At 38.3% G+C, this 13,013-nt stretch overlaps 2 protein-coding genes across 4 annotated transcripts; one reads left to right on the top strand and one right to left on the bottom strand.

Annotated features, from left to right (window-relative positions):
- The first annotated feature begins 721 nt into the window (after positions 1–721).
- On the top strand, positions 722–7,739 carry LOC105566977 (dual specificity protein phosphatase CDC14A). Of its 3 annotated transcripts, none has more exons than XM_012021447.1 (8): positions 722–1,154; positions 1,575–1,840; positions 2,374–2,674; positions 2,972–3,341; positions 4,349–4,678; positions 4,748–4,876; positions 5,193–5,423; positions 6,159–7,739. In XM_012021447.1, exons 1-8 carry the CDS (start codon positions 1,106–1,108, stop codon positions 6,199–6,201), a joined length of 1,719 nt encoding a protein of 572 aa, XP_011876837.1. In that variant the 5' UTR covers positions 722–1,105; the 3' UTR covers positions 6,202–7,739. The 3 variants fall into 3 exon arrangements, with proteins under 3 accessions (XP_011876837.1, XP_011876838.1, XP_011876836.1); XM_012021446.1 differs by having other exon boundaries at positions 724–1,154; positions 5,142–5,423; XM_012021448.1 differs by lacking the exon at positions 5,193–5,423 and having other exon boundaries at positions 723–1,154.
- A 2,049-nt stretch (positions 7,740–9,788) lies between these two features.
- LOC105566978 (protein-cysteine N-palmitoyltransferase porcupine) lies at positions 9,789–12,508 on the bottom strand. Its single transcript, XM_012021449.1, has 7 exons — positions 12,410–12,508; positions 11,858–12,147; positions 11,555–11,747; positions 11,269–11,482; positions 10,784–10,890; positions 10,493–10,695; positions 9,789–10,384 (listed from the first exon to the last, which is right to left on the bottom strand). Exons 2-7 carry the CDS (start codon positions 12,081–12,083, stop codon positions 9,942–9,944), a joined length of 1,386 nt encoding a protein of 461 aa, XP_011876839.1. The 5' UTR covers positions 12,084–12,147; positions 12,410–12,508; the 3' UTR covers positions 9,789–9,941.
- Positions 12,509–13,013: the final 505 nt, after the last annotated feature.

The following is a 13,013-nucleotide window of genomic DNA, read 5'->3' as shown; positions in this document are numbered from 1 at the left end:
AGGCTTGTTTTCTGTTCCTACACTAGTGAACTAGTGCAATAAATTGGAGTAAGGCTGAAATCACATGATGCGGAATAGGAGTACGGAATAGAGAGTGCGTTATAGAAACAGGCAATCAGAGCTTTGCCGTATCAACGAGTGACGGAAATGTCTGGCTCTGATTGGTTGCTTCTATGACGCACGTTCTATTCCGCAGCTCTATTCTGCACCATGTGATTTCAGCCTAAGACAAGCATATTTTTTCTCATTCTAGCTTACTGCACTAGTTCACCAGTGCAGGAACAGAAAACAAACCCAATGGGTCTGTTTTTTATTACTGCACTCCTGAACTAGTGCACACTGGTGCAATGAGTTGGAATGAGAGGTAATCTATTTGTTTCATTTTAACTTATTGCACTAGTTCAGTAGTGCAGTAATAAAGAACAGGCCTAATGATTCTCGGTTCTGTCTACAATGCGAGTCGCAGAGTCGTAGTCGTAAGAATAATCGACTGCGATTGGTCAATTCTTATCGAGCGACTACGACTACGACCATTGTAGACAGAACCGAGAATCATTGTAGCGGAGGCTTTACCCACTCTAGGTACTAGTCGATGCCAGTCGTCGGCCATCGGCCGAATCCGGTTCCGCTCCCCCTCGAGTTTGAATTCCGTAACGGTCTCTCGCGGCGAGAGCGTTGCGAGCGGAGCGCGGAGCGGAGCGGAGTCGAGAGCCGAGGCGTGGAGCAGGAGCAAACGTCCCACTCTCTCTCTTCCCACAGCGAAGGCGCCGTGGGTGTACGCGGAGAGTGCGGGTCGCCGGGAGTTCCCCGCGCGCGGCACCGTCGACGACGACGACGACGACGACGGCGCGCGCCGCGCGACCGCCTGACGTAACGCGACTCCGCGAGTTTCGCGCGCGTAGGCAGATCGCCGCTGATTAGCATCCGCCGCGGCGGAGACTTCGCCTAGTTACCCGCCCACTCCGACACATCCCCGCGTGTTTACTGCGCGCCCCGCGCTATATCGCGCTAATTGAACCGCTCCTATTTGCATTAACGTCGCGCTGATGACAGATCCACCTGATCGGTATCTGCTACTGCGCCGTACACCCGCAACTGGATCACGATGGAGGACGCGAACGAGGTTCTGGTGTGCGCGGCCGAATTCATAAAAGGTAATCCCGGCCCGGATTGGAATCTATTTTTGATGACCGCGCGGAAAGGCGCGCTCTTGTCCGCGCGACTCGCGTCCCGCGGACCCGTGTCGTCTCGCGAGGAAGCTCCTGCTGACGTTTTTCACCTCGTCGCGACGGCACATCTGCGAGCAGGAGTGATGCTCCCTCGGCTAAAATAAATTACACACCAGCCTCCGGCGCGCTCGATACGTTACCTCGGCTGTTTCCTCCGAGACGATGTTCGTTACTGTCACTTTTGTATTCAGAATCGTCATCCACGCCTGAAAGTTCCGGATCTGTTTTTTTCCCCCCCCTGAAGATCTAGACTGTACGCTACAAAATTTGCCGAGGCGTCCGAAAGGGAGAGTCTCCTCTCGCCTGACGCGCGGAGCGAGGAATACAATTTGTTTTCCCTTCCAGATCGATTGTACTTCGTAACGTTCAGAACAGCAATGAAACCAAAAAGTACCCCAAACACACACTACTTCAGTATTGACAACGAGTTGGTCTACGAGAATTTTTACTCCGACTTCGGCCCTTTAAACCTGGCCATGCTGTACAGATACTGCCAAAAGGTTAATAAGAAGTTAAAGGGCATCGCGCTCAGCAAAAAGAAGCTTGTGCATTACACGACGCTGGACGCCGAGAAGAGGGTCAACGCTGCATTTCTCATGGGAAGTTACGCGGTAATGTGAACTTTTTCCCCTTGCGATTTCAGTGCGGGCCGCACGTCGGCGAAGACTTTGCGGAGAAAGTTGGTTATTCGCCAATGTGGGAAACTAATGACCGACGCGACCGGCGAATTCTAATTAAGGAAATTCACCGCGGAAAATATTGGGTGTGTTCCCGTTTCCTCTCAGTACCGCTGACAGTGCTCCCAATAGTCTCGAGCACTCAGTGTCGACGAGAAAGCGCGACTGGTTGCGTTTAGAGAAGAACGACTGCTTTGTTATTACGAAGGATACTGTGGTTTCGTTTGGAAACGACTTTCTCAGAGGCTGAATTCATTAATAGCGTCCGGTACTGGCAGTGAGAGGAAATGGGAACACACCCATTACCTCAGCCTGGGTGAGGTAATATTTTTCGCAGTACCGAATTTGCCAGTCATCGATCGTTAGTTTCCCACGTTGGTTAATTATTTACTGTGGGGACGACAAGTCTTTATTCGTGTTTGCTGTTTTTATTGATCGGCGCATTAAGATCCACTTTGAATTTTCAGATATTATACTGCAAGCGTACAGCGCAAGAAGCTTACGAATGCTTGACCAAGAGTCCGAACAGTCCCCCGTTTATTATGTTTCGCGACGCCTCCGTCGGGCCGCCGTGCTATCAGATATCGTTGAGGGACTGTCTAAGTGCTATATACAAGTGCCATCGACTTGGTTTCTTTAATTTCGAAGATTTCTGCGTTAAGGAGTACGAACACTTCGAGAGAGTTGAGAACGGGGACTTGAATTGGATAGTCCCTGGAAAGTTCATTGCTTTCTGCGGCCCACATGCAAGATCTAAAATGGAAGATGGTGCGTAATTCCTTCCACCTTGATTGATTTGCGACGCCGTAGTAGATTGTGCGAATGGAAAAGAACACGAGAAAGAATTCGGCGGAATAAATGTTTACAGACGTAAAAGGGAAGGAACACGCGGGTATGAGCGAAGTTCGAAGGCGAACGATATAGGAACGAAAGAATACTTTCTTTTAAGGAACGTACATAGTAAAAATTTGTGGAATTTTCGGTCTTTATCATTCGTATTGTCTCACCGATGATTTTATAACGGCAGTTGGATAATGCGTCAAGTGTTGTGTACTTTTTCTACAGGTTATCCACTCCACGGACCAGAGTGGTATTTTACGTATTTCCGCCGTAATAACGTGACAACAATTGTGCGGCTTAATAAGAAAGTCTACGACGCGTCGAGCTTCACCGATGTCGGCTTCATTCACAAAGATCTGTTTTTCATCGACGGTTCGACGCCGACGGATGCGATAATGCATCAGTTTCTCAAAATAGCGGACAACGCGAGCGGCGCGATCGCTGTACATTGCAAGGCAGGCCTCGGGAGAACGGGTTCGCTCATAGGTTGCTACATTATGAAGCATTACCATTTGACGGCTCACGAAACGATCGCCTGGATAAGGATATGTAGGCCAGGTTCTGTAATTGGGCATCAGCAACAATGGTTGGAGAGGTAGATACATACAGCCGTTGACAAAATTATTAGGCATCCTTCTAATCATTGTGCTGTACTATCCAATACCTGGAAAGTTTCTATGTTCAAAAAATTGTCTGGCAAAGCGTTCGTTGCTTCTATGCGGTAAATAACTTTTAAACAATAAAAATCTAGTACTAGATTCAGTACAGTATTGAAAATCTAAAGCCGACGGCACACGATATCACTTACTGGATTGCTTACGAGAGCCAACAGGGCTTAAGTCACCTGAACTAAAACTCTACTTCCTTATTGGTTCTCGTGGGCAATCCAGTAGGAAAAATAGTATCGTGCCGTTGGCTTTAGATTTCCAATGCATACTGCACTGAATCTAATACTAGAAAGATTTTTATTGTTTAAAAGTTGTTCACTGCCTAGAAGCAATGGACGCTTTATCAAACAATTTTTTGAAAATAGAAATTTTCCAGGTATTAGATTAAGTGTGTTACTTTTATACAAATATATGTGTAATTTGGTGAAACACTTTTTATACCCTTCTTTCCATTTAAAATCGCAATATATGACTTGACGTACGTTATTTTACACATTCCTTGCTATTAAAGAAAATTTTTAAGCGGTCACGTGTCGCGATTTTAAACAGAAGAAAGTGTGCAGAAAGTGTTTCGCTAAATTACACATACATAGGAAAGTTATTATGCTATAGGATCGAAATCTGTTAAATGGAAAGTTCATTGTTAGATTGTGTCATCGTTGCGAAAAAAGATTTGTAATTGAATTTGGGGCGTTGAAAACCTGCTATCTCATATTAGAAACCTGTTTCATAATAGAGGACTTTCCTCTACGTATATAAAAGTAGCACACTTAGATTAACAGTGTAATGCTCGAGAGGATGCCTAATAATTTTATCTATGGCTGTATATACACATCTGTGTGTCTGTGTCTGTCTTTTTATGTTTTCATTACGATGTATCTGATGATTTGAGAATTATACATTGTAAAAAAAAAGACAAATCTGTGTCCTTTAGAAAGGAGGCGTATCTCTGGTCGTTGCTGAAAAGACCGTTTGGAAGTCCGGTACATGAGTACGGGATATACTCGATGGCCGATAAACCTAGAGCAGCTTCTTTCCAAGGGGACGTGAAGAGTTTAATGGAGGATAATGTATCAGGGATAATGCATCGCGTGGACGAAATAAAGTTGGACGATCCTGGACCAGTGGCTGGGGCTAGCGCCACGCCTAGATACGGTACGTTGACTCAGGGTGATAAATTGTGCAGAATCAAAGCCAGAAGAAGAGGGATGTCGACAGCTCAAACTTCACTTAATACGAGCACAGGGACATCTACCGTTGTGCAGTAAGTGTTGAGTATATTAATCGTAGCCTCTTGCCCTTTTGAGATTGGGATTAACGTGTCACGTTACAGCCCATATTTGGGATCCCTCTTGCAAACCAGAAGTCAAAAAGGAACCATTACTACTCTAGTGGGAAATAAAGAAAGAGATCCCACTAAAAGGCTGCTATCACGATCCACCGCAACGACAGTCGTGAAAAGGTTAAACCATTATTTATTTATCTACTTCTCTACCTATACGTTACTCTGTTTATTATTTTTCTTGGAAGTAAATACTTTTCCTGTCTTTCTTCTGTCGTTCATGACACTATCCAGTTATTCTCATTTGCCCGGCCCCTTCTAAATTGCGCTTACACCAATTAACACATGCTTTCAATATATAAGATCAATGAAAGAAATTATATTGTTATATTGCATGTGTTGTCCGAAAGAAATAGGGTCTCTTTATCTTGACTGGAAATTGTAGAAACAGTTGGTTGGTCAACAGTAGCTGTGATCCATCTTCCTGCCGTATTAGGTCTAAACCGGCAACACAGAGCCATAACATCAACAACAATACAACTACCACCAATCCTGTTACAACTTTAACTGTATCAAAACCAGTGAGAAGGGCGAAACGTACCTCCTGCATGGCTGCACAGGCCCACGCTACAAACTCGTCTGCCAATCATTCAGTACCACAACCGCAACAACGCATGAATATGATCCTCAGGTCGGCAGACCGAGTTACTCGCTATTCGCTCAGGCAGTAAGTCAATAACTGTCCCTGTTTCTCGAATTTGGACCTAAATTTACGATTTTGTCCTTGCTTGTTTAATGTACAAGTAAAAAAAGAATTACAATATTCTCTTTCCTCCACCCCGCCAACCCCCATTGCTTCTGATTTTTTTCAGCTTTGCTTTGTTGTCATCGTGCAAGTATATTTTCTGTATACGACTTATCTATCCACTTATATCTCTTCATCTTTTATATTTTTCATCACTTATCACTATAAGTATACCAGAGATAAATTTCATGAGGCTTTATAGATTTACATCTGATAACAGCCAAATGTGTACAAATATTCTCAAAATATTTTATAACATTTCTTTATATATGCATTTACAAAGATTCTGTATCTATCTCTTACTTGTATACAAGTTGTAAACTGATTTTTTAATTTTTTTAAAATTAATTTTTAAAGAGAAATAATATGAAATACTAATTTGTTACAATTTGTTCTGTGTCATTGATAATTTATTCATATCGCATGTGGCATGACTCCTAAATTTTCATTTCTGTGTTTTGGTTAGCATGTTATTACATACTACAAATCTTATATAGGCCTGGGCAAATAACAGTTGAACAGAGACGTGTCACACAGGTTGAAGTTTATATTATAGTCCAGGCCTCGTAATAAGGTTACATTTAGTGCTTATGCAATAAAACAAGTAGCACCAGAGGTGGCTAACGAACCGACCCCATTTATTTCTATGACTTGCAGTGCGCGCACAACAAAAAGTTATAAAAGTGCATTTATCAGATGACTAACCGATATTCCCAGTGGCGTTGGGGAGGACTGTCAGGTAACTGGAGCATCTCACCAGCGCCGAAGATCTCATCGCTTAAACCCCATCATTCAGTAAAAAGCACTTCACTCTGATCTTCAATCCTTCAACTCGAACGAGTTTTGCCCAGGCTTTTATATCATAAATCAACGAAGATCAAACTATATCTCAACAAAATCATCAACACTGCATTATTAATTAATATGGTTTTGTCATATCTGCATCATGGGATATGAATTTGTTGCAGTGATATTTAATATATAGCTTACACGGCTTTTAATTGTTCTTCCATATATCAAAGTATTGCGATGCGTTAGATGTCTATAAAAGAAAAGAAAAGGGAAATCAGACTTCTGTTAATATCATCTTTCCACTTTAACTATCTGCTGGTCAGAATAAGCACACTTGTAGATATATATTTTCAAAATAATTTCGACCATACGTTTAATTTCTGTTTTCAATAATTTTTTCAATGTTGCCAAAATATTATTTTAACGCTCACGTGTCTTTTCTGCAAAATTCACTTGAACATATATATTTTACGGTAACGCAATCTAAAAGTCACACTCCTTCGTTTAATTTAATTCAATTTAATTTTTATACTTAACAATGTTTTTTACTATAAAAACAGAATAGCTTCAAGCATTATCTTTTCTCCTGTTATAACTATGATTAATGTACAATTCTTATTTCTTTTAAAAATATATAAAGGATCAACTTCAATCCACTGTATGATCAAGAAAGGAGTATAATGATAAATTCTTCGCCTATGGCCTCAAAATTAAAATTTATTGCACCTTTTGTTATATTAAAATATAGAAGTTTTTATATACACCTATATTATATACATATACAGATTTTTATTGTTATGAAAAAATTATTGCGGACCGGAATTGGATAGATTAGCAAGAAATAAAACTTATTTAGCATTATCGTGATATAGATAATGTAGTATGTTAGAGAAGCATTGTGCTGTAACTTGGTCGGTTTAAAGCAACTGTTAAAGAACTCGGAACACTGTAATTATGGCACTTGTTGAAAATTTACTTTCATTGCTTTGAGTTTCGACAAACGCATTAGATCAAGTGTTGCAATACCGGTGTATATATTGTATGTGCAGTTTATATATGATTCATGCAACTTATTTTGCCAGCGATGTTATTTAGTATATTTCCCGCTAAATATATTCATTAAGTTATAGATCTGTTGAAAAATCTGGATATATTAATTTATATATACATCTCTTATATTTAAATAAATTAAGTGTAGATTTTTACAAATACGCTATGCGACTTTGTATTATTTTTCCTCTTTTTTTTGTATCAATTATATATAATACATTGATAACGACAATTTTATTAAAGACAGAATTTTAATATGTAAGGAATATTAGTCTTCAGGTCTTTTTGTAAACATATCGTGAATACAATTTAATTATGTAATTTGTACAGACATTTCCTCCAGCGCAAAACATATCAAAAAATGTGATGAGATAATAAAGACTACGAGTATAATAATACAGTTATTATTATTATTATATACTGAGAATTTTTGTGCATTTAAAAGAAAATAAAATACAGTTTTAATAACATTTTACATGAAAGAAATCATAATTAATATCTTCGATGACGTTTCATCATATGCTTCAAATTGGCCTGAAGATGAGATGACGTGATATTGGATGTCTTGATGTAGAGCACCCTGTAAATTGTACATAACAGTATAAATTGATTATGAAATATTTGGAATACCTTTAAGTACAAGGTTAAAATTAAGCTGTTACTCTTACGAGTACCTAGGTTTTTCTGTACATTTTAAATTAGTTTAACAGTCTCGAGAATTGCACTCTGCGACATATGACAAAACGTAACTATTGAGAAAGCGTCATTTTTGCAGCGCCGTATTTTTATTTATTGTGGGAAGAACAAAAGTTTTTACACGCAATGAAAACGAAAAGATTATAATAAAGTTATACTTACAATTGCTAAATGAATCATTTTATTTTACATCTGAAAATTGCATCAAGGTGTACACGACAAGATATAAAAAGTTATATGAAAATAAAACTTGGAAACGGAAGTTTATGATAGAATGATGTTTGTCACATCTATTGAATTACAAAATTTAAGATTTTATTTTCATGCATTTTATATATATCGTACGTTGATGTGACTTGCATTATGTTATATGTATTAAAGTAAATTTCATTTGACGATTACAACTTTTATTATATTCTTTTGTAATTTTTGTTACAATGTATAAATACTTTTGATTATTTAAATACAGAGATGTTTGCCACAATTCAATAAAATTTTATAAACAATAGAAAGTTATTTAGGTCTCATAGCTTGAACTTTGCTTTCCAGCTTCCTTGTTTGCGACAAAAAAATAATTGAAGATATTAAATAACCAAACTAGTAATTCCAGAAGCTAAATCCAATATTTCTCTCTAATTTTGTATCTGTAATTACTTTAGGTAATCAATAAAAGTAAAAATTTGTATCAATTAAAAAATTCAAAACAGAAAAATATATTTCAAGATATAACAAAATTTTAAGTTATATCACAAGAATCTGTCCTAGGCAACAAAAAGGAATTGTCAATTTTGAATATCAATAATAAATAATATAGACGGCAGTCGTAAGAGTAACTTTAATTGTTGTTTATAGACGCTGTCAGACTATATCTAGGATAATTACAATAAGATTTATTATTTTTTATGAAGTTGATACATAGAACTAAAAGTATAGACATGTCAATAGTAGTTTTAGCGCAGGACTCTTGACTAAATACACACATACAAATGCTTTTACACATATGTATGTAGTTTATACAGTAGATTATATATACCTTAGCTGTGTATTCATTTATACAATGAATATGGAAGTCATTTGCTAATTATAGTGTTTAAGAACACATTGTTATTAAAATGTGATGTTTAGGAAAATTAAGTCTATTCGCCATTAGGTTGCAAAAAATTTGTAGAAAACAGTTATTTATTTTCAAATAAATGCACCGTGTACATTATAAAATTATAGCAAGTCTGCGAAATTCGGATGCCTATTAAGAATATTGTGAATTGTGTATGGCATTTCTTCATTATGTAATGTTCAATTGTAATGTTACATTGCAACGAGATCATTATTTCTTCGATAATACAATCATTGTCATCAAAATAAATCTGAAAGTGTACATAAAAATTATACAATAGCCAATTTATAACAACTATTGTGTCGCATAGTAAAATTACAAATGCAACATTACTAATTGCAGTGGATTAGGGGAAAAGTATCTTAGAGAGCAAAGATATTTCTATTCATTATAAAAGTGACATTTATTGTAACATTAGATTAGGATGCGAAATATCGGAAGAGTATTATTTAACATTGTATACTTACATACTCTTTGTAAACTTTTTTTATAATTACAAACTACTAAATGTGCTACATATATAAAAAAATTATAAAATATGTATAGATCACACAGTGAACTTTATATTGTGTTATATACTCAATAAAGAATATGTATTTTATTCATCTTTTTTGAAAATGTCTGTAACAACATAAAATTACATCCTAAATATTATTCATGCTCCTTCATCTGTGCAGGGAAAACTGTTTACAAAGTCAACTGCTAGTGATTTATAGGTCGTTTTAATTTTTATTAAAAAAAAAAAGAAATACAGTCTTCGGAGAAAATAAAAAATTAAAAATAATCTGCTACTTAATTAAAATATAAATGCAAAATGTAGCTAATGCTACCCAATGACTAGCAAATCCGAGTTCAGCCCACTTGTTTATGGTATGGCTATAGCTATACCCTGTTTCTTGCAGATCCGACATATCGAACATGAGACCTAAATAAGCCAAGTGAAACACCGCCAATCCAAAAAACGTAAAGTTTGTCACAAACACCCACCAACAGTTATACGAATTGTATTGGTGCGTGCATCTTTGTGTGGAGCACTGTTTAGACGCGACGCAGGCGTCGAAGGTGTCGGCGAGCACGGACCTGAGCTGAAACTCCACATACGAATAAAATCCTAGACTAAGTAACACCGCCGCCAATTGAAAGTTCCAGCCGTGCAAAAGAGAGCTTGTCAGATACGTGACGGTCACCGCGCCGAACTTCCCCAAGTTTCTGATACTGGGACGGAAGATGTCTGCGAAAAGTGAAATACAGAAATCAGATGTAAATTCCACTTCTATCCTTTGATGCAACATCGAGAGATCTCTCACCATTATAAAACTTTTGAAATGCCTATACGTACACGTTTTTAACCAGTAATGCATCGGAATGTTCCAGTGAATGACAACCTCAACAAGCGAGCGTGGGAACTCGATGTACAAGAACTCAACTATCGTCGACGACGAGAGAGAAAATCCTCCCAAAATTAACACTGCCGAAGCTAAGTACGATACGAAGTAGTGGGACGTTCTGAAGGACAACGCGTCTCTGTATGCCAGTAACCACCTCAATTATAATAAGAACATTTTTTAAACAACATGATGAAGTATTTATCAGATTAAATTGTGTACTCGTATACAATTTGAATACTAACTTCCAAGAGTTATCTACAAATATCCATTGCGTCCAGCAATTTGAGATGCTCAGAAAGGCAAAGGAGAAGAAGGCGAATCCCATACTGTACATTACCCACCATTTCGTCTGCAATGGGACTTTATTAAATATTATCGCTATTTTAAACTATTTTAGAAAACGCTTAGAAAAACGATTCATTCCTTATTAGTATACATATTTTTATACAGAGGAAAGTCCTCTGTTACGAGATAGATTTCTAACGTGGGATAGCAGGTTTTCAACACCCAAGTTCAATCGCAATCTTCTTTTGCAACGATTACACGATCCAAGAGTGAATTTTTCACCAAATAGATTTTGCTCCAAGGGCAAGAAATTCCTGGTGGGACCAACAGACGATGCCCATTAATTTAACAGAAGCTCTGCTATCTCATGTTAGAAGCCTATCTCATAATAAAGAACTTCCCCGCTAGTAATAAAAATGTTACGTGCTTAATTACGAAATACCTGATTAGAGCAACGTAACGACAGGTAATCCTTGAACGACACCCACGGCCCGAATAAACAAGTTACACCGCAGAACATGTAACCCATGAAACTGTAAACGTCCGGCAAGTCGCTCGAATCGCCGGTGTCGATGGCGACGCTAATTGCTTTCATCACCATGGTCATAATCACGCTGCGTACTTTATGCCATATCACTGGCTGCATTGAAAATTCGCTGAAAGTAAACTCCAAGTACTGCTTATCTGCTGAAGTCGAAGCGCGAATTAATCTACGATGCAAAACGTACCAGTACGCAATTGTCAATAGGGACGGCAAAAAGATCCCTGCGCCTCTGTGCCACCTTCTTGGCACGTGTAAAACACCGTAGGAAAATAGAGCGAACGCTATCAATACTGTCAATGACTCCTGCACGTAATGCTGGATAATATACAAACCTATAATGACCGACAGTACATGAGACACTTTGTGCGATATGTATTCTGAAAATGTAAATCGAACCGCGTTACTCATCGTAGAAACAAACCTGTAGAAAAAAATGTAGTATATTAACAACTTGCGTAAGTAAAGTAGTGAATCGACAGGGTCTCACCAGTATGAACAACTAGTCTAAATAAGATTGCGCTGCCCAATAAAGGCAGTATATAGCGTCCCGTATCGTACAGACTAGGGCCGAGACAATACTGGTACAATTCATGAAGGGTTTCCTTCTCCGAGTCCACGTAATCGTAATCGTATTCGACGTTGTTGTGCAAGCACTCGTAGTCCAGGCAGTCGTCCTCGTCGTCGTAGAAAACTGTGGCGCCCGCATCTTCCATCGCAGCGAGGACAGAGATAACTGATCAGCATAGCAGGCCGCGAGACTTGTGCTCCGTGTTCGGCCTGTGTTTTTTTTTTCAACGAGAAAAGGATGTAAAACTTGCAAAATTTCACGGACAAAAGAGAGCGCGCAAGCAGAGAGGTACATTTGGTAATTTTGCAGCGAGAAACAATAACATGTCAGCGTGCTTGAAATAGGAAATGCAAATCGTCCAGGTGTAAACAATAGAGTTTAAGGATGCGGATGGGCTCGCTGCGCATTCTTGCAGTGCTTTCGTATACATACACGACGTAACGAATTATTACAACAAGTACCTTCGCGTACCTTTGAAGTACCGCTGTTTATTCCACTTTATTCAAACACATAACCTGCCGAGCGTCGCTCAGTGTATGTACATAAATACCGACGAGGTTGCCGGCGGCCCAACGAAGTAGTATCGAGGACTGCCAACAGCGCTGAGAAATGGCTGATAATAGCAGAACACTGTAATTATCGATCATCCAGTTTGAAAATAATTTTATCATTTATTTGACAGGGCCTGAGCAGAATAGCTGCCTTGTACTCTTAAGACGTTTTATGTTTTGAATCGTTGTCTTAAAATTAACGCACAATAGCTGTCTTGTGTCTTAAGAATACAAGCCATTCTGCTCAGGCCTGTACTGTATTATTTTAAAAAAATGTACCTTTCATTAATGTTTTTTTTTTTAGAGATGCAAATTATTACACGCAAACACATCTTATACCACATGTTACGCGTCAAATTATTAAGTATTGTAAAAGGACAGTTGTCTTCCTTATTCCGTACATTATACGTTGCGTATGTGTATGTATTATGTATACACTTCAAAATTTCTTGGCGGGTCGGATAAAACTCGATAGAAATTAAATTCGAGTGGGAATTGTAGACAAATAGCGAGATTAACATTAT

This window comes from Vollenhovia emeryi, unplaced genomic scaffold (assembly GCF_000949405.1).
Source record: "Vollenhovia emeryi isolate VEMERY1.0 unplaced genomic scaffold, V.emery_V1.0 DF939141.1, whole genome shotgun sequence".
Taxonomy (NCBI): domain Eukaryota; kingdom Metazoa; phylum Arthropoda; class Insecta; order Hymenoptera; family Formicidae; genus Vollenhovia; species Vollenhovia emeryi.
Note: the sequence above shows the minus strand (reverse complement) of the source record. Positions and strands in the feature narration are given on the sequence as shown.